At 42.8% G+C, this 22,137-nt stretch overlaps 1 protein-coding gene across 1 annotated transcript; it reads right to left on the reverse strand.

The window, feature by feature from the left end:
- Window positions 1-1,965: 1,965 nt before the first annotated feature.
- Window positions 1,966-21,360, reverse strand: LOC134031394 (rho-related GTP-binding protein RhoN-like). The gene is made up of 5 exons (XM_062475013.1): window positions 21,039-21,360; window positions 20,514-20,601; window positions 8,168-8,277; window positions 5,433-5,567; window positions 1,966-3,222 (listed from the first exon to the last, which is right to left on the reverse strand). The coding sequence occupies exons 1-5, from the start codon at window positions 21,138-21,140 to the stop codon at window positions 2,962-2,964; spliced, it is 696 nt and encodes a 231-aa protein (XP_062330997.1). The 5' UTR covers window positions 21,141-21,360; the 3' UTR covers window positions 1,966-2,961.
- Window positions 21,361-22,137: the final 777 nt, after the last annotated feature.

The raw sequence follows: 22,137 nt of genomic DNA on the forward strand, positions 1-22,137 counted from the left end.
GTTGTGTCCTTGGGCAAGGCACTTCACCCTAGTTGCTTCGGGGGGAATGTCCCTGTACTTACTGTAAGTCGCTCTGGATAAGAGCGTCTGCTAAATGACTAAATGTAAATGTATAACAATTGCAAAGCTAAATATGTACTCCATAATTAAACCAAAACTAAACACTGTGGTGACCCTTCCCAAAACCTATCCCAAAACGTTTATCACCGCAGTTGAGTTCAAGAGAAGTTCATGTTTTAGCTGGGTAATCTGCCCTCTACCTCTGTATTCTACTTTTACAAACTGCATGCAGGTGCTTGCAATACCCTCGGGTTTATTCTGCTCAGACAGCTTCCTGAGAACCACAAGCTGTCCCTGCCCCCAGGACCCAGGCAGCAGGAGCCCTGTATCAAGCTTGAGAATGGGGGGGCCTGCCCAGGGGAGACGCACCACGGCAGTGGTTTGTACGAAACATTGTGTCCAAGCCAGTGGGGAAGAGAAGAAACAGAGAGGAGACCTCTGTGACAGGACGTGGAACTGTGAGTTTCCTGGTATGTATCTTACTAGAGGGTAACATGTATTAGCCTGTACCGTGGGACCCATACCCAAAGGAAAGAAACAGCTGAATCTGGCAAGATGGAGTTTAAACAGGTCTGGTCTTCACTGTAGGCATGTATGTGTGTGTGAAGGAAAACAGAACCATTACTAATTCATCACTATCATTAATCTGCTGGAAGGATTCACCTGCTATGTCTGTCTAACATGCACAGTCTAATTTTAGCCTCTGCTAATGGAGTTGCCAGTGTCTCTGAACACGTATCACACGTTGTAAAATACGTACTTCAGTGGCTTATGAGAGTCGACTCGGGGCTGTGAGTCACCGGGTGGCTGAGTCTGTGGCCTGACTGGGGGGATGATGGGAGGAATGTGGACCTGTCCCCAGGCAGGGGGATGGATGTGTCAGGCCACAGTGACAGACGGGGCTGAGGTGCTGGCTACGAACACACGGGGGGAGCAGGTCTGTTGGGTCCTTTGACTACAAGGAACACCATCTATGGTAGGAGCTACCGGGGTCCCTGAAACCTGTACTGCTGCAATAAATTCTCGGTATGGTATTTGTATGTACGAGTTGGCAGCACGCTGGTTGGATTGGAGAAGGTCTCTCAGCTGTGACATCGCCGGTCAAGCTCTCGGAGGTTGGTTGAGCTGTAGATGCAATTTATTTTGTGTTAAAACAGACTAAATGAGCTGTTTGTGTTGGGTGAGTGTATGTGTGTGTGTTGGAGGTAAATGAGGCCCACCATCTCCGAGAGCTAATGCAGGCTCTGCTTTGGGCTGTGTGTGTCTGGTGACATTGAGGAAGCGGTAAAGCAACAACAAGGACAAGCAAAAAGAGGGATGACTGTTTGCTAAACATGGACATTACCTGTGCGCTCACGTTAAGGAAGATGACATAATTCAGGATGTCTACAGAATCAACAATGATGTTTCAACAGCTACAGACCCTCTATGGGCACTTGGGGCACAATGACTTTAAAGAAACCTTTCTCACCTGGATGTTTACTGAAGCATCCAGCAAGGATGAGCTCTTTTACTTCTGCAGGCTACGTAGTATCTCATCCCTGACAATTCACATCACCTTACTTTACAACTGACAACTACCATAATTATTTAGCTAGGAAACACATAAATGTTGTATTTTTTAAGGACAAACCTTTCTTTTTACTGACTGGTAAAGTGACAACTTGGAAATGCTATAGGCAGACATACGGCGAATAGTAAGTATTCGGTCATGAGATTACAATGTGACTTCAGGCTAAAGGCCGACAGGGTAGCAGGTTGTCAGTAGCTCTTGTCTGAACCAGTTTTCCCAGAGAGTTCTGTGGACTGGAGGGCAGCTCTGGCCTTGCCCCGGGCCAGTGTTCCGTGACCTCGCACTCACAAGTACATGAAGACATCATAGTGACGCTGTGAAATGTCACTTTGCTGCTGCTCACAGAAGCAAGAACTGGCTGGGGGCCCTGATCAGGACAGGAGGGTGCGAGGAGGGACACAAAGGGGGAATGAGGATAAACTGTCAAGAGCAATACACCAGATGGAAACTAGTTCACTATATGTAAAGATCTACTGGTTACTTTCTTTCAGTGTGTCTATTGGAACCAGTAGTTCATTATGAATCTCAGATATGAAAATGTACATAGAGTAGCAGAGCAGGTGTTTTTTTAATTTCCGGATCAAACAAACAAGACATTGTTAAACAGCCCCTTCCTATCCCAACATTGCAACGTATCGCAAACATTATTATTTACTTTGTACAATTATTTAAACACATCTATATTTAGTGGTGAGTGATAAGTAAAAGTCTTATTTTTTAGTTCTTATTTTCCTCTGAAAGCACTTGTGGTTTTTAGTGTCATCAGCCCTGTAATTCTGTGTCTCTCTGGGCTTCTAACCATCTAGTTATCTCATTAGATTGAATGGGACGATAACATCATTCCCTGACATTTAAATCTGAACACTTTGCGTGCATCATTTTGTGCTTGTAAATGAACACTGACACAGAAAATGGCATTTGAAGACAGGAAACAACTTAATGGAAAGGGCTCCCTTATCAATCTCATTAGACCTCTCATCCTCCTCCCCTTACATTCCTTTTCGCCTTAATTCTCTTGCATTAGCTACAGTAGTATCTCTCGTTTGGGTTTGTTTCTCTTTCATTTTGCTGTTATGTGTGAGGTTGTTAGAAAATGTGGCAATGAAGTGGCAAGGATCCGACCCAGACATATGTACAGAAAAACAGTTATACAAGGGGGAAAAAGGAAACATTTGTTGATGATGAACAAAGTCCCCTCACTCTTCAGCATTGCAATCCTTGTTGTATTCATTGTCTTTTTTTGCAGTGCAAAGGAAACAAGGAAAAACCTATAAATAAAATTAATGTCCGTTTTGTACACCCTCTGGGCCAGTTCGTACAGTCCGTCCCTACATGAGCGTACAGCTCTTGGCTCGATCCTTTCTGATGGCGGGGGTTTGCTCCAGGATCTCAGTCCGTGGAGGCTGCTGGGATACCCGCTTGAGGCCCCGCCGTGAGCCGGTGCGTTTGAGCTGTGACACAGGCCGATGGACGCGCGCCACAGATGCCAGCGTGGTGACGTGGAACACGTCCCGGACGCTGTTCTCAGAGTACTTGGAGGTGCACTCTGCGTAGGCCACAGCCCCTATCTGCCTGGCCAGACCGGTGCCCTGGAAACAAGGAAACCACAAAACTGTCAGTAGTGCTTTTGCAGAGTAGAATACTCTGACTACAGTTACACTGAGTTTGGTAAGAATAGCAGCAAGTACTTTTCAATAGCAATAAATATACATTTTATAAACTTAAAATATATGTACAGAACCAGTCAAAAGTTTAAAAGGAAATGCAACCTAATCATGTTCCCCTGACTCAAAAGGTGGGCAGACAGATGAGAGGAAAAACCTTACACAGTCTTCTGAAATATTCAGGAGCCATAGAGCTGTCCAACTGGAGCAGAAAACTGAGTCTACTCTGAGACTGATGCACCCTGTGCTTGATCTGGGCTCACAAACCTACTCCAGGTCACAAGGTCTCCCTGCATCTCGCCCTGCATTACTCTGTTCTCCTCCGCTCGTATCGTCCCTCTCACACACACACTCACAGTTTGTATCTTGCACTCGCTCAGACGGTTTTAGCGATTTGATTAAAGGTGAAAGGAGACACTGTAAGCACATCCAACAGCCGCAATCACTGTTACTGTCATGTGCCATGTTGTGTTGAAAAAACATCCGTTCAGCTTTCGTTCCTTCACAAACATTCAGCTTCATTATCCTGCTTCTGGTTACAAATCCAACTTGAACTCAGAGCAAGGCCTCGGCTCTGTCACCGGGCACTGAGAGAGATGACCGACACTTCTCTGTTTGACCCTAAGCAAATTATGGCAGAAGGCGTGTGAGTTCACGCAACATTCATCCTTGTAACTGCCCAGATTCCCCTGTGATTGAATTTGTAGGAGAGAACCCGTTCAGTTGCGTGAAAGTCACACGTTACTGCCATTTGCTTTTCGTTAGAGGCCAAACAGGCCTCTGAATAGAAGTCTTTGAGGAGACGGTTCACCCTCTTGCATATCATTAGCTCGGAGGTCATTTAAGAAGATTATCGTAAAACAAAGAGGAAATGTAGTGGAATTGGTTCATTTCTATCATATAGTAGGTCCAGTCAAGTCAATTTAGGTTTCATTTCGCCTATTTCAAGACATTAAAGCGAGTCAAAGTATTTTTTGTCTATTCTACTTTTTGTAGAGACATCTGGATGAAACTAATCTGATGGGAAGAATTTATAACGTTTAACAGTCTTCCTGTGGTAATGACTTGATGAGACTTTCCTGTGTTTATTGTGATGAGGATAACACAATGAAATGATTCCAGTGTACATGTTATCAGTTTTTTCCTCAACCTCTCATCCTTCTGCTCAATTTCTTTTAATATTTTTAAAGAACATTCAGTTAGCCGCGTAACTTTCATGCTTCTGTTGGTTCACAGTGCGTTCTCTTGGAGTCAAATGATGTTGTTGAAACAATGGAAAAACTGTCCTGGTAAGGTAATGCCATCATGTGTCTGTCTAAAAATGCCTTACAACAGCAGTGTTGTGTGAACGGATTGAGAGGGAAGGAGGTAATGAGAGTGTCAGCTAAAAGGGACTGAGCAGTACAATCACATGCTGTTCTCTGTCTTAGGAGAGGTAAAATATTGAGTGTGTTCTTTGCAGCAAGTTACATTAGAATTCCTAAAGGGTGGTCTGCAGTCTTTACAATACAACCTAATGGGTGTGCTATGTATTAATGCCAGAGTAGAATGGGGGAGGGGAGGGGGTCTGTGTAGCATGAACAGGTACATGGACTACCATTGTGAAGTGTGTTTTGTATTTGAGCTCCATTAATCTGTCATTCTGATGGTGCACACATCCTGGAGTATCTACTGTATTTGGCTGTGCAGGGCACCTACTGCTGTACATTACAAAACCTGTCAATTCTACACTGTTGGAATTGATGTTCATCAGTCTCGGACTGTCGAATGACAGGCACAGAATAAAGCAGTCCCATTAGAACTAAGACCCTCTGGGCCAGTACTTATGCTTGGGCTCTGGCTGGAGATGTTGCTTGTTGATCTGTTTTGACAAGTGGCATACTTATGACAGTTGCAGGATGTGGGTTTGACATGACAGTAAAACAGCATTCCTACCATTGAGTTTTTCCAGTAAGTCCAGTACTAGTACATGTGACACACTGAGCAGTAAGTATTTTATCCAGCATTTGATCTGAGATTCAGTTACACAGGTGTTCCCCTTGAGACGAGAAACATATCTGACAAAAGAGGTTAGGTAGGTTGTTTATTCATCCCAAGGGGCAACTGCGGAAAGAGTTGTGGAAAGTGTCTCTCACCTGCTCGTGAGTGACGGGGATGAGTCTGAGTTTGGACAGTTCTCTCAGCACGTTGAGGTCTGTCCTCATGTCCAGCTTGCAGCCCACCAGAACCACCTTGGCATTGGGACAGAACTCCTGGGTCTCTCCCTGCCACTGTGTGGAAACACAGAGGACAGACAGAACCAGTCAGACAAGTACACCAAGACAGGTATGAATCCATGGGAGAAAAGAGATTTATGTTGTGCACTGTTAGAAAAATACATGCAGCATAGTAGATGTAACATGGATTCAAATCCACACGAATACTGCTTTCCCCAGCCACATCTGGGAAAAGCTAAATGTAGTCATTGTCACCGTCGCACAATACACATCTGAGAGTTGTCACGTGACTATCTCGTGTCGTGTTGACTTCAGAAAAGAATGACCATTCGCGTTATTGGCTCTTCGCAGTAATGACTATGTTTGCAGAACAAATGAGTAGTGTTCTTTAGCACGAGCTAGCTAGATAATACTGATTAGGACCGAGACAGTGTTCTCAAACCTCTCTCTCTCTCTCTCTCTCTCTCTCTCTCTCTCTCTCTCTCTCTCTCTCTCTCTCTCTCTCCTCTCTCCCTCTCTCTCTCATTCTGTTCCTTCCTCTCCTCGCTCTCTTTCCCCTTCTCTCCCTTATCTGACTGCTTTCATTATCCCTTCATGCTAATGTAGGGGCAGTCACTTTGAACGATACTTCTCTGTTTATACTGTAGACAAAGGCCTCCTCTCTTTCTAGGCGCCTGTGTCACAGCAGTTATGCCCTGTGCTTGTTGTATACTCACTGAGGGCTGTTGTCTCTGACAAAGGGTTATCAGTTAAACAGAGGACCACTTGTAAACAAGGAGGGGCTGTGGGCAGTTATTGTTAAAGTAAGAACTTCTTTGTCATAGGCAAGAAAATCAAATAGGTTTACTGATATAATAATTATATAATTTATTTATTAGATCCAATGCATATTATTGATTAGCATTAATACATGATGGTCATAACTGTTCTTTCGAGTACACTGTGCTTTGTATCTTAATATCAGACTGCACTCAAAAATGCAATGTGATATTCCCAAAACAACACAGATGTATCCCACCAGCGTGCACATCCCAACTTAGCTTGGGTAACATCCTCTAGAGTTCCAGAGGCCAGTAGTTGATCAAGCCTGTGATTACAACACAGCTTGTGTTATATAACCCCTCCAATATAGTGAAAGCAGCTAGCTAGTCCTCTTTCCCCAGGCAATATTAATAAAAGTGGCTGTGGGAAATACAGGATGTGTACTGAACGGAAGGGTTGGTATTGGGCCTGCGGAGAGCCTGCCTCTCTCTCACACACACACTTCTATTTCTTCCACTCTTCTCTTTAACTTGCTCTCTTTCTATCACTTTTCCCGTGTTCTTCTCTTCTTTTTTACTCTGTTTCTCTCTCCCACTCACAGAGCAAGCCTCGGGGCAGGGTGCAACAGCTTCCACATCATCACTCTCAAGAGTCTAAGTTTCACACTGGAGAAAGCTGAAACCACACGAGGACAGAGAGGGAGAGGGCAGTGAAGGCAAATCTAGAGGGTAGAGAGGGTGATGGGAAGGATGTGGCCAGGTAAACATGCAGGCTTCAGGAAAGAGAAAATACATATTGTTATGGACTACATACCTGCCTCCAAGGAGGAGAAAGAGAATGAGTGAACACTGGTTATAAAAGTATAGTTGAAGGCCTGGGAGGGAGACTTGAAGGAGAGGTGGGATTGATGCCCTCTTGAGAAATGTACAGAAGGTCAGGGGCCAGTAGTAAAACTACTGGGGAGCTTTTCATAACGAAAGCTACATTCTACAAGAAAATGGATGTGATGCAATGACCACACATCCATTACCAAAACAAAAGCACTCATAAAATGTACAAAAACACTTGTTTTTTTTATATATTCTTGGGTGGTATTTCCTAGTTAGCCAATGTTTAGAATCAAAGCCCTGAATAGATAGACCATGTCACAATGGCATGCTTGGCACTTGAAAGGTTGTCGTGGGTCAAGAGCCCAATTGTAGGCATCTTTTGTCAAATTGGGTATTCAACACTCATAGGCCTGTTGGCTAAAGATTATTGGGTATCTCTATAGGGGTCAGGGGTCAAGTTGGGCTTCAAGTGGACCCCCAAACAAAACTGACAGTATTGTTTGGTACAGAAACAATTGAACGTTTTTAGTCTTACAATGATGATGTCATCGGTGGGCAATGAAGCTGACAATAGGAATGTCCACTCCACAGTGAAAGACATTCCTACCGTGTTCCCACGTCGCTGACATTCGCCACACACTCAGTGGGGTTTGTGTCTTTGAACCAAAAGGTGAATACGAGCCGTTCCAGAACTGATTAGCGCTGTGACCTGCTGAAGGGGCTTTGGCCTTGTGACTCACTGAAAGGCCACTTCCTTTGTAAGTCCAGTAGAAAAAAATTGTTTCAATTCGAGTTTAGCTGTCACGTAGAGTTTGTGGATCTGAGAAACCATTGTGATTCATCTGAATTAATAATTGTTATTATTTGAATTTTCTCTAATTTTGCATTCCCACACATTTCCTCACACACATATCAACTTTTGGAAATCTTTGGGGGACAGTTTGACCTGATTAGTACAGCAAAATCCATCACTGACAATTAACACAATTTCCTCGACTGCCTAAGAGTATTATTTTGAATGAAATAGAGCCAGTGTCTGACATGGCCACCTAGTGCGCTGACCTTCTTCAGTACACTGTTGAGTGTCTCTGGTCGGCTGATGTCGAAGCAGATGAGGACGGCGTCTGCGTCCGGGTAGGCTAGCGGTCGAACGTTGTCGTAGTAGGACGAACCTGCGGGTACACAAAAACACATCATTCATATGTATTCATATTTTCTACATTGACAAGATTGTTCTTATGTTTCACTACAGTGTTGTGAAAATGTCTGATCTGACAAAACTGAGATTGTCATACCTGCTCATTATGACTGACCTGACATTAAGATTATTATACCATTATGAGTAATTTTGTAATGTTTTATTTTAGAATGGGATTCGATGAGGGGGAGCCCCTCCCCCTGTGATCTGGCCAGGGGACACTGAGGGGCACATTCTTGGGGACAGCTGAATATGTAAGAGGAACAATTCCCCCTGCCGCCATCTCTATTGTCACCCATACCATGTCCCATTGTCACTTCTCACATGACTCTGGGCACTGCACAAAAACCTGTCTGGGCTAGAATGTGCAGAGACAGACTTTTGACCAAATGCGAGCACAGGCTCCCACACATCCCTATACATGGATACAAAGAGTCAAAGCACAACACTGAAAATGACGCCAAACACTGAATATACAGCCCGTTTTGTTCAGTACGCACACTACTATTTTAATTATATAATTTAAAGTGAACACAATAAAAAACTGGACTTAAACCCTAAACGATCTGACACACTAAGTGTAAGGCACAGCTAAGGTTCCCTCAAATATACAAACCACATACAGTTGACACAAACTGATCTCAAACATCCGCATGTAATTAGCATCGAAACAAAAGGATGCAAGCTTGAAGGGAAGAGCATACGTTTACCAAAACCACCTTCAAGCATGCATTTTGCAGTTAAATATCTGCAAGCAAACTATTCACACTAACCGACTCGCCCATTTCACTGTGTGCTAGAAACAGCTCTTGCCAGGAAACTGTCTTAATGAGGGACAGATGTAGCTCAGACAGACGTGGGCATGCTTGTGTATGAGATGTGGAGATGTGGTCCAAATGAAAATGACAAGAGTGTATACGACCAGAAAGGTCAAACTAAAGGCCGTACCCTTTCTCTACATGGTCTGACTCCCTGACTAACCTCCAGAGTCTCCGGGGTTTCTCTGGCACACTGCAGACGAGGATGATTCTTGGCAGGAAAAAAAGGGAAAGGGGGCTTTGGGGAGCAAGGTAAAGAGAGAAAAGAACAGACTGAGAGGGAAGCGTGGATCAGAAAAAGATAAAGAAAGATTAGAAGAGAAAGGTGGATGTGCTGCACAGTGCAAGGGTGCCTTCTCCACAGTGCCTTCTGAACAGCTGTAACTCCCCTCCGCACATCTCCTCCCTCTTTCATTCCCTCTACCTTTGTGTCCAACTCTCCCCTTCCTAAATCTGCTCTTTTGGACCAGTCGCAGTGTGAGGCCAGCAAGACTCGCTTGCACACTGGGATGTCTCCCATGCTGTTCACATTAGACACACAACAGGGACTTGGACCCCTTGCGGTCCCCATATACCCTGCTACATACCCATATGGCTCCCTTACACCCCCCTCTGCCTCTACCCCATGCCCTCCTTATGGTCCCCATAAACCCCCTGGCATCAGGACTCTCCTTGTGCCAGCTGCAGCACAGCTTCTCTCTATGCAAGCTTGCCCGTTTTTGACACAATAATGAAAAAATGACCGAAGAGAAAAAAAGTGAACTACTGTGCCACGACTTTCAAACTAGTGTCATGTCTTCTCTTGAGGTAATGAGACTAATGAATGTGTCGCTTATAAATCATTTAAGGTATTAAAACAAATATTTAAATGTATGAAGCCTAAGAGATAGGGAAGGCTTAAGTGCATTCTGTTTCAATGTATCTATTTCAGAAGTTAAAAATAGTTTCTGCAGAGTACACTTTTTCCAAAATGTGTTGTGCCAGCACCAGACGCTGTAGTTCAAACATTAATAAACATGCATAAAAAATGCATGGCTCAAAGTGAACCAAAATGACAGTCAACCAGCCTGTCTGTTTCAAAAATTTACATTTGAGATTTTACAATAAAACTGTTCCCTGACTACCTATTGCCACTTCTGAAATATCGCTGATCCAATTTGGGCTTATGGCAAGGGACACAGTACACAGAGGCTTTTGCAGTACTGCATGGCCAGCAGTTTTGTAAGTAAGCAAACCCTACAGTAGGCTATATAGGCTAAAACTATGCAGACTAATGTATTTAGTGAGCTAAAATGTGTGCATGCTGAATGTTGAAATATATCAGCTAGCTATATTTATACATACCACTGAGATCTTCCCTCATTATTCATAATACAAGACATGACTTTCTACACAATACATTGGCTTTACGGAGTGAGATTGCTTTGGGAGACCCACTTAATTTCTTCCTTAATACTGTGAAACTAGGTTCACAAAATGTCTTTGTTCTAGTGTTTCTGTTCCCTGTTTCAAGGATTATTACATTCACGTAAATGGGAAAGAAACAAAGAAACGGGATACTAGAAGGAGCTGGGTGATTTATCAGATGTGAGCACATCAAATGGAATATTCAAATGGGGTAAAAACAAGGAATATGATACACTGACATAAAATGCAGAAATATGTTTTTATTGCTTTTGTGTGGCCCACAATGTGGATGTGCAGGGAGCCTCTGCTATCACTCAAAATTAGGATTTGAGATGTTTAAGAGTTTATTGAACACAGGGTCTCTAGCAGTGTCGGTATTTGCGACGTTTGCTCTGCTTCTGTGAAACCACTTTCTGCCTGGCAGATGCAGAATATGCTCTGGAATTGGCTCAGCTTAGCTGTGGTGGGTTCTGCTGGTCCACCTACGTTTTAATTAGGAGATATTTATTTACAGTTGCATAACAATTCTTGTACTATTTGTATTTTTTTAATTTTTTAATTGTAAATTATTTGGCTACTACATTTTATTTTATATTTTTATTCTAAATCCCCTTAGTATTAGTTACACCTTTGTATCTGTGTTTGTACTTAGTATAGTTAGTCCACATATTTACATTTTAAGATTCCTATATGTTTAATATATGCACCTTCCTGCCTCAGTAAATTCCTTGTATGCACAAACTTTCATGGCGAATAAAACCCTTTCTGATTCTGATTCTGATTCAGCTGTACTGGAACACAGCTTTTGAGTTGCCCAAATCAGAGATTTATGCACAAAAATATGTCTGTCCAGGTAAGCTGTAGTTCCTCTCAGAGAAACGAAGAAAAAAAAAAAGGACTGTAAACATTTTTTGGGGGGAAACTACTGTAAACAATTTTGAACATTTAATTGCTACATTTAGATAAAATGTGATTAAACTGCCAATTCACACTTTATAGGCCCGTTGAGGATTTTGTTGTTGTTGATAGAAACAATTAAAATGTGTTCCACCCCCCAGAACAGCAGAAATGAGACATGTTGAATGCCGAAAAATAGGTTGATGAAATTCCATTACAGCATTATATAATTAAAAAAAACGATTTATGCCTCTTTACCTTTGCTTTCTGTTTTCAAGCAGAAATAACGGGGGAGGAAGCTTCTTTCCCATAAAAGTCAAAGATAATTAAGATGCTGACAACAAAATGGCCGTTGCATTAGCCTGTGAACAGTAGCTGTTTGATAACATATAAAGATGACAGAGGATCAGCTTCGATTTACAGCCTAATTAAAACCAAGTGTGCTTCTTATTTAGTACTGTGGCCTTCTGTGACAGAGATATTTATCTCTCTTTGTTTATGCGCTTTTGATTCACTTTATCGCGCCCACCAGTGTTTGTGTTTTATTGCCAAAGCAGCAGACATTTTCAGGTAGCATTACAGTATCGTAGCAACCTGAGCAGAAAAGAAAGAACATTGTTCTGAACATGAATGGAGGGATGTAAACAAACTAGAAAGTCAGACAGTTTTGTCAGGGGTTTCCTTGATGTTCACAATGTTGTGTGGAAACCTAATGAACAGATGCAAGCTGTACATGTTGGCTATATGATATTTGCTTGTGTAAAAATCAACTTTAGTGAACAATAACATAACACCACCCCTCCTCCTCTCTCTCTCTCTCTCTCATCTCTCTCTCTCTCTCTCTCTCTCTCTCTCTCTCTCTCTCTCTCTCTCTCTCTCTCTCTCTCTCTCTCTCTCTCTCTCTCTCTCTCTCTCTCTCTCTCTCTCTCTCTCTCTCTCTCTCTCTCTCTCTCTCTCTCTCTCTCTCTCTCTCTCTCTCTCTCGCACACGCACACACACACAAACTCAGTCCCTGATCTCATGGTGGCATGGCTTGACCTAATCCATGCTCATCAACAGAAGCTAATGTTTATTGATGTTTTAACTTTTTGACCCTCCCTCGGACTTGTGGTTTGACACTCTCCAGGGGGCAAGCCTGCTGTCGAAGCACATATGTAATTTAAACGGCAGTCCATCTGTCTTTCTCTATAACCCCATTATTTGCAAAATGCTACTGGTTTGCACTGTATGCAACCAGGTTGAGGGAAAAATGCTGTTGCTGTAATACACTTTCATACTGCAGTCAGTAAACAACTAAGCAAAAATAATCAGCAAAAATGGCACAAAGCATGATCTCTATGACTACATATGATAGCACTGTAATAGCCTTAACCCTACCCTAATAGCCTTGTATAGATTATATATAATCTCGGGTATATGCCTAGTGAAATGTCAAAGTGGTATGTTTCGGTATGGTACGGTATACAGCAGTATGCAGCCACGCATGAACTGAAAATGGCCAAGGCATCCTGTGACACTCCATGGGGTTGTCATGTGTTGTCATGTGTTTGATTCTAACAAGGTGCATTCTTCTTCTCTTTGGGTAGTTTTTTTCCTCAGTTGGTTGGCAGTGGTCTCTGCATTGGCAGCATGTGTTGTTCCCTGATTTTGTTATGTAATACGATTTAATACTGTGTTTGACAGGGTTTAGCCTATATTTAGTAGTCGTTTTGTCTCCCATTAGGTGTTTTGTTTCCCAGTAAAATACATTTTAAGTGATATGCTTTCATGCGCATCGTGCACAGAGCTCTGAGGTGACAATTAATTGGCAATATCTGTTTCCCACAGAGAGAAAAGCGCAGTGTATTGTCTTGACATGCAACAAACAGTGAGTCAATTCCAAAACATTTGCACACAAAAGCTTATAAATGATTCACCTTGATGAAATTGGAATCCTGGCGGCTCTATTTGGCAATGAGGAAGTGGAATCAGATGTTTAAACTGTTGCAGTTTAAACATCTGATTAACCGACGCCCCCAAAGGCTGTTTCTAATGCTATGAAAACAGGTAATGGGGTGAAGCCTTGGAGCACAACACCTGTTTAGGGTTGAGAGGGTTGAAAGTACATGCTCTCATCCTGACCCTAAGACACATTTCCAAAGCAGTGGTTTGTGTAGAACCAAACTGAAAATAGTCCATTACGGGTAAGTTCCTTTATATTTTCAAAGGTAACTGAGCTATATAGCTGTATTGAAGCCCAATCTAATGTATTCAGAACCATCTTTGACTCGAGGTTTGCAACCACAGACAGTCCCAAACTATTGATTTCATTCATTTTACTGGACGCTACCTGATTGGATATCAATTCACCCCGCTGGGCTTAAGCCCTGTACACATCCTGTTAGGTTCCTTGGAAATCATGAGTACAGAAGGAGATATGGACACAGTGTGGTGCTTTGAAAACAACCAAGAGGAAACTGGTTGAAGACAAAGGCAGCTACTATTCAGATTAGCCATATATGATTAGCATACTGAAATAAGTTTGGTTCACTGAACACAGAAACTATCACAGATTGGAGAAACAGAATCTCAGCAGGATATTCACACACTTTGCAGGGCTAGCACTGTAACGGAACACTCTCACACACGCGCACACACACACACACAACACACAGTGGTCCAGAAAGTTAATTTCAATTTCAGTCCTGTGCCCTTTTCATATGTAAAGTCTAATGTCTGATATCTTCTTTCTTCCCTATTTTCATGTTTTCCATTTTGTACACCGCAGATTAAAATGAGAAATGCCACTGAGGTGTTAAAATCAGGAAAGGAAATGCCATAGTGGACCCCTTTTAACAGCTGCTTCATATTCCAGACACAGCAGACTACAAGCAGATGACTTGTAGATGACACTACAAGTACTGCACAGTTTATGAGCACACACCATCCAGATAATCATTCATTTAAATGATTCGGGATGTGTTTGCTCCATGGATAATCAGCAAAACAAATACCTATGGTATGTGTAAACAACATAAACAATGGTCCTTTTAAGGGATTATTAGGCCCAGGATATTCTAGAGCCATTAGTTTTTTATTTGTGACGGTGACTAAGCTTACCTTACAGTTGTTACAATAATCTCAGAAAAAAATGGATAAAAACAAACATTAGCATATGAAACTTTTGGTTGAGCAAAAAGGAAAGATAGCACTACTCCCTTTGGGGTGGGGCACTGTTGCCCTGGGGACATGTTGTGTCCAGGCCTGCTGGTGCTCACGTGGGCTATCTACCAATCCTTTCTATGTGGTTAGCATGTTCACCCCCTACTCAAATGGGTTCTCTCCACAAAAAGAACCTCACTACAAAAACATGCAACACAGAACGGATCGCCTCTGCCATGACCGAGACATGGGCATGAGCACTTGGAATGTGTCCCCAGGCCCCGCTGATATGGCTGTCCACTGCTGTGGGCTGCCGTTGGAGGAAGAACAGCATGGATGGTAAAATACAAAGATTGAATTTGTTCGTCGGACACTCTAGCATGCATGCATGTCTGTGTGTGAATGTTCTCAGTCACACCGCTCCCTGCACGCTTGTCCTGCTGTTAGATGAACACACGTTTATGCTTTTTCATCGTACAATTATTTGAACCAGAGGACATCTACACAGAATTCAAAAGTGAAAGGTACGCCAGAAAAATGCACCACAGCCAGCTGGGCTGAGCCAATCCCAGAGCAGATTCTGCTTCTGCCAGGAAGATAGTGGTTCCACAGAAGCAGAGCAACCGTCACAAATATCGACACCGCTAGAGACCTCGTGTTCAATAAACTTCTGCACATCCACATTGTGGTCTGCACAAAAGCAATACAAAATCGTTCTGCATTTCAGATCATTGTATCATGTTCCTTGTGTTACTCCATTTGAATAATTGATCTGATAAACCACCCAGTGCCTTTTAGTATCCTGTTTTTCATCCATTTACATTAACTTTAATAATCATCAAAAAAAGGAAACGAAACAAAAGGAAATGATTGTGAACCTGGTTTCACAGTTTCGAGAAGAAATTCAGCAGATCTCCCACAACTTTTCTCAGTAATGGCTCGATATTGTCTGGATAGGCCTGTGCGGTCAGGGCAATGTCTTGAATTATGAATGAGGGACAGAATGGGTTTGGGGTCTGTGGAAGAGATGGATGGAGCCCTTGAGTGCCCCTATTTGGCTTAGTCTTGTGTGTCTATATACAGTAGATGTGTGTCCGCGCGCATGTGTGTGTGTCTCAAAGCAGTCTGAGGGTCTATCAAGTGAGGAGATGGATAGTGCTTCCCATGAGGATGTGAGGAGGAAGCATCTGGCCCATTGATTTTCAATGTTCCCTGAGTTTCTAATGGGCTCTATGACCAGGAGAGTATCAGACCATCTAGACAGGACTGGCTCACATTAAACACACTTTCTGACAGTCATTTATCAGTCTACTCCTTTTTTAAACCTGACCTTCATTCATTCAGTCACAAGCACTTTGGAGAGCCTGCTCCCTCCGGGAACTTGCTTACTTGCACAACCATGTAAACACACACACACACACACACACACTTCTTACCCTTCTTTTTCTTCTCGTTCACCCAAGCACTTACTCACAGCCAGCGTAATATACAACTTGAGTACGTGCACACACACACACACACCTGGTTTATCCACAACATCGAAGCACTTTGACTTGGAAACTCACAGCTAGAAGCACTTTTCATGTGTGTCTGTCTCTGTCTGTCCCTCCATCCACCCCCCCCCCCCCCCGCACACACACAAACACCTGAAAGTCCACACACACACACTCATACAAATGGGTATGCTAAGCTCCTGTAATGGAAGCAGGTGCCACTCCCCTGTCTGTCTCCCTGAGTGCATGAGGGTGTGCTTTCAGGGAGTCAACATCTGATAGGGGGGTCATAAAACCACCTCATGAATTAATGATAATGTGTTGTGTGCTAATACCAGAGTAGGTCTCCTTCACCATGTGCAATTCAACAGGGAGGAGAGAGAGAGAGAGAGAGAGAGAGAGAGAGAGATGAGAGAGAGAGAGAGAGAGAGAGAGAGAGAGAGAGAGAGAGAGAGAGAGGAGAGAGAGAGAGAGAGAGAGAGAGAGAGAGAGATGAGAGAGAGAGAGAGAGAGAGAGAGATGAGAGAGAGAGAGAGAGAGAGAGAGAGAGAGAGAGAGAGGAGAGAGAGAGAGAGAGAGAGAGAGAGACTGTGGATGTGCTTGGATAACAGCAGTAATCTATAAATTGTGGTAGGTGTGGCTGAGATAGAGAGAGAGAAAGTGTATGTGTTTGGGCATTTTCCTTGACCATTTAGATCAAATCCACACCCAAGCCCTTCAGAGCAGGTGTGCTGTTAGTGAATGTCACTGCGGATTCAGGAGACTCCAGGTAGTACTGTATTTTAGCATGATGTTATTAAGCATACAAACACAGTATTTTGGGCGTGGTGGTTCTGCTTCATGACAGCTCTCTGTGAGAGACTTTGTTGCACATTAGTATCAGAGAGCTTAGATATCCATCATCTCCCTGACAGATTGTGCAAAGATAGAACCTAGGCTGCAGGCTAGGGTGGTGGAGGAAGTGTTTTGGTAAAGCACTTCCTTGGCAATGTCAGATGAGCATTAGAGTTCCTGGTCTTGATTCGACTGCTTTGACTCAACTTTGCTCATTTGTGTAGGTTTTTCCATTGACTCCTACAGTATCTAATGTAAGCCTGTCACATGGTTAACAATTAATTGTGGGGTGGATTGACGGGTATCTTAAACATTAAATCACATCACATCATTAAGTTGAATGGTATAGTTTAATTTGAGGTATGAATGGGCTTTTAGTTGTGTTATTTAAATACTGAAACCCTCCATAATTGGGTTTACACATCATTCAATGCAGTTCAAGGCAACTGCAAAGTAAACATCAGATAATCCAAACCATTCTAATAAAAGCCAGATACTGAAACTGCATGTAACAGAATTGCAGATAAATCCCTGACCAACACACCCAAAATAACACAAACATACACGAACAAATCCGCCCTAAAATCCACCAGCTCATCCACTGGTGCTTTTTCAATTTGTAGAATTGTTAGATAATAGTGATGGATCAATGGTTTGTGCCAAGTGCCAGCCTCCTTTCTCTGGTGGATGTGTCAGTCTTTTGTCACAATGCATAAACAGATTAGTTTAAGCTTTCTGTGGCAATGTGGATTGTGACTGTGGCTCCATCTAGACTTCTGTGTGGACGGATGGGACAGAGATGGTGAGATGAGGCGAAGGTGGAGTTAGGGGCGATGCTAGGCTAATCAAGCGCAATGATGGTAAGAGGCATTAGCCCAACAGAGTGAGACTCCTGACCTTGTTTAGACTCAGAACGAGGGGTAAGGAAGCAACAGAACGAGAGGATGGAGTGTTGGGGAGGAAAGGATAAAGAGAGGAGGGGGAGAGAGATATCAAGAGAAAACAAATCCATGAGAAAAGAGACAGAGGGCAATCAAGGAGCGGGTGAAAGTGAAGGAGGAAGAGGTAGCGAGACTGATGCCCAGACGTGCTGGGTGACAAATAGAAGGAGAATGAAAGCGACAGAGGGCAAGTGTTTGGTCAGCGAGGCAGCAAGGAGATACAAGCGTACGGTTAATTACTACCACTCTATTTCTGAAAGCTAGTTCTGGCTCCAGTGTAGCAGCTGGCACCGCTAGCTCGTCCTTTAAGACTGCCAAGCCCACTCCATGTTTCCCCTATTCGCTTACCTCTAATACCTGCTAAGTCTCTCTCCACATTATACAGTCTGTCTCTATTCACCTCACTCCACTCGGTCTGCCCACTTTTATCTTGTCATTTTTCACCTTGACTTCTGGAAATGTCTTGATGATTCTATTGAATGAGGTGTGATGCTGCTTGACATCCCAGGTGTAAAAGACTGCACCTACTATACTTTACATCCTCATTGCATGATAAGAAACCGCGGTCCATCTCGACTTTAGTCAACATCCACTTCAGTTCACACGTTCACTGTACAGCCTTCCATCTCACTCCACTCTAGTAATCTGAATACTTGTCCCCTTCGTCAGTCCACTCCACTGCACTTGTCCTCTCCGTCTGCCTACTCCACTCTCTCTCCTTGTCCCCTCAGCTCCATCAGCCCTGCAGCCGACAGTAGTCCTAAAGCTGCTACAGCCAGCCTGCAACAGCCTCACTCACTAATTAGCTACAGTAAGCCGAGGGAGAGGAAGAGAGGAGGGTGAAAATGAGAGAGGTACAAGAGAGAAAGACAGCAAGAAAAGGGTGGAAACAAATGGTGGGAGGACAAAGGGAGAAGGATGGATAGAAAAGAGGAGTACATTGACGAGGGATGAAAAAGGAATGAAAAAGAAAGACCAATGGACAGAAGGAACTAAATGGCGAGTGTGAAACGCCGAAACAAACGAGGTGATTCCAAAGGACTATCGGAAATGATGAGTTATGACTTTCTCAAATTATTAAAGCAATATTGGCCGACAGTATGACAGATCCTGGGACAGACCCATGAGGATTGTGGGTGTTTGCTTTCAGTGGTGGCAACCCAGGTCTGCGTCCCACACAGTGTTACAGTAGCCTACACATCAGAGGCTCTGATGTGGGGGCCTGCCATGTCAGTTCCAGTCCTCACGCTGTCACACCTTCACACACACAGAACTCGTTCTTCTGCTCACCTGCTGCCAGGCTTTAACACATTAACTTGGTGTTTTAGCAAGCACATATACACTCACGCGCTTGGCTGTATCTCACGCATGTCTGCACATGACTGTTTAAGCGGGTGTCCATGTCTGTAGATACACACACATTCAGCCACGTGGATGAATTGTCACCTTTGCATATTCAAACGTGTTTACAAACAAAAAAGACAGACCGTTTTTACAAAGCACAACACTGCTGATCACATCATCATCGGCGATGATAGTATACACATTCATTCTATGGCACACTTTACCTAACAATACAATGTACTTGACACGACACAAAACCAAGATAAACATAAAAGACCAGACATTCCTACCTCCATTTACTCTGTCCTATCTGTGTGCCAAGTCACTGTAACTGCTGGAAGTGCTGGTGTGGGTGACAAAACACCTGTCTACTGGGATATTCCCAGATAAGCCCTAAGTTTAACTAGACATCTGGTCTAACATCTGTCTCCCAAGTAACAAGGCTTTTTTTTACTTTATTGTTTTGTTGTTTTCCCCTTTTAGTGTTTACACAAAAAGGGGTCAAATATTTCCCTGATGACAGTTAATAGTCTATGCATAGTTTTAGGTGGGGCACCATGACCAATCGGTGACAATGACATTGCTTCAGATGAGGTGAATTCCTTTTTGGTGCTGTAACTCATCAATGGTGTTATCCTTTCAATAGCTTGGTGAAATGGGTGTCACTGAAATGCTATGGAGTCAGGTGGCTGAGCGGTTAGAGAATCGGGCTAGTAATCAGAAGGTTGCTGGTTTGATTCCTGGCTGTGTCAAATGACGTTGTGTCCTTGGGCAAGGCCTACTTGCCTCGGGGGAATGTCCCTGTACTTACTGTAAGTCGCTCTGGATAAGAGTGTCTGCTAAATGTAAATGCAGTTATATAACTAATAACAGTAACTTCCCAAGCAAAGAAACATTTGAGCCTCTAGGTTACTCTTAACCTCTGAGTTGTCTATCTATCCTGGCTGTCTTCATAACTTCTGTGATTCTGCAAATGGATCTTTTCTCACCTGTCAAGTTCCACTCATTTTGGAACAGGTTTTGGGGCGTTAGGGTTGGTAGAGAGGAAAATGTACTATCGTTATTCGATGGAACGAGAACTTAAACCTCAATATTTGACCATTTAGTACTGCGGAAATTTAGTTGAGCACTTTTTGTTAAGCGGTGTTATAAATAAATACAAACATGATGTCATGTTGCACAGACATGTATTTAAATGTTCCCATGGGTTTATATTTAAATTACAAAATGTTTTGGCACTCCTGATGTCTTGGACAGAATAATACATACGAGCCATGGCGGCTCACTGTCAATATCTTTCTGTGTGTCAACTGCGAGAAAATAATCCGTTTTTACCTGACGTGTCCCACATGTTTAGCTCAATCCTCTGTTTGTCGATTTCGAAACTGGCCGTGTAGTTCTCGAAGACCGTGGGAACATAATTCTAAAGGAGAAAGTTACCACTCATTACAACATAATTATGTACTCAGACCTATTTTCAAAAGCATACTATATGAAAAATACAATTTTGGAAAATGTCTATAGCGCTGTCTCGGACCATATAAAAATATAAACAATGGCTGACTGACTCATTGGTACTGTCTTCATGTTAAGGAAAGTGGAAGTCTCTCTCTTTTTTTAAGTTGTTGCAGGTGAATATCCAATTGTTAATGACTCAGCATGTCACAGAAAAACTCACTAGAAATGAAAACTGTTAAAATAAAAACTTTTTGGGGTTACAATCTCGTTTAATTGTAGGTAGGCTAAGGTGGTGCTGCGCGCTTTGCGTAAAAGCGCATCCAGCTGTTTGGGTTTAAACGTATGACAGTCAATGAAATCTTATTTATAACGTTAAAAGAATTATTCTATATTATGACGTACCTCTGGGTAAGAGTCTTTGGCAAAGACATGGAGTAGTGCAGTTTTGCCACACTGCGTATCGCCGACCACCACGATCTTACAGCGGCTGCCTTTGCTCTCCATGGTGCCGTCAAAGTGTGTTTTTTCCGTGGCACTTCGTTGTCATTTAGATAAACACGTCGAAATTCACAAAATAAAGTGCTGTTGGTACTTTTCTAATCTGTTTCGGTTTAAATGTCCAGTGTTTTGTCCCCAACGCTTCACCCGACAGACTGAACTAGTCGAGAAGTCTCACCTTTGCGACATAGTTCCCACGGTGAAGCGGTGGCGAATGCTGTTCAGCAGAACTTAGTGTTTTGGTTTTTCTTCTGACCCCGCCCATCAGCTGCTTAACACCCAATGACGAAGCACATGAAAGAATAGCCTATGTATTTGCATGTGAAATAGGCTACATCATACCGTCACAATTACATTAGGCCGACAAATAATGAATATATGTGTCTACCTCTCAAATAACCTACTCTATATCAACACATCGTACACTTATGGAGTGATATCAATGTCACTGGCCTCGAGTACTAAATTAAATGTTACCCTGCTTTGTAAGGTAACATAACCCAGTCCACAGAAGAGGCACCAATAAAACAATTAATAGAACATCTATAGTGTCGTGAACTGAACCGAACAAAATGTGGTTGTAAGATAAATTACAGTTATGAAGTGATTAAAAAATATTAGGATCCCCCCTTAAACATGCCTACACTCCATCATGAACTCAGCTCACAAACACAAACAAATGTGACACTAACAGTGTGGATGTAAGCAGTTTGTGAGAAACAAAACACTGTGGGTCATCATCAACTGGGGTGGTAAAAAAGTAAAGGGTCAATTTAAAGCAGAGACATACAATTAATAGCTAGAATATATTTCCCATGCATTAGCATCCCTGACACATGTGATGCTGTTATGATATAGATAATTATCATGTCCGTTAAGGGTAAGGAACTTGCTTCATCACTTTTACCAATAATGAGCCTCGATCGCCATCTTCTGGTGACATACATTTACTGAATTTATATTTTTATTTTTATCATGAATCTTACTAAAACAACGCAACATA

Source organism: Osmerus eperlanus, chromosome 12, assembly GCF_963692335.1.
Source record: "Osmerus eperlanus chromosome 12, fOsmEpe2.1, whole genome shotgun sequence".
Lineage (NCBI taxonomy): Eukaryota > Metazoa > Chordata > Actinopteri > Osmeriformes > Osmeridae > Osmerus > Osmerus eperlanus.

Coding starts and splice junctions, on each gene's coding strand:
- LOC134031394 (XM_062475013.1), bottom strand. CDS start 21,140: ATGGAGAGCAAAGGCAGCCGCTGTAAGATCGTGGTGGTCGGCGATACG. Junction 20,602..21,038: donor CCAAAGACTCTTACCCAGAG/GTACGTCATAAT, acceptor TTTCTCCTTTAG/AATTATGTTCCCACGGTCTT. Junction 3,223..5,432: donor TCCCCGTCACTCACGAGCAG/GTGAGAGACACT, acceptor CCTTGTTTCCAG/GGCACCGGTCTGGCCAGGCA.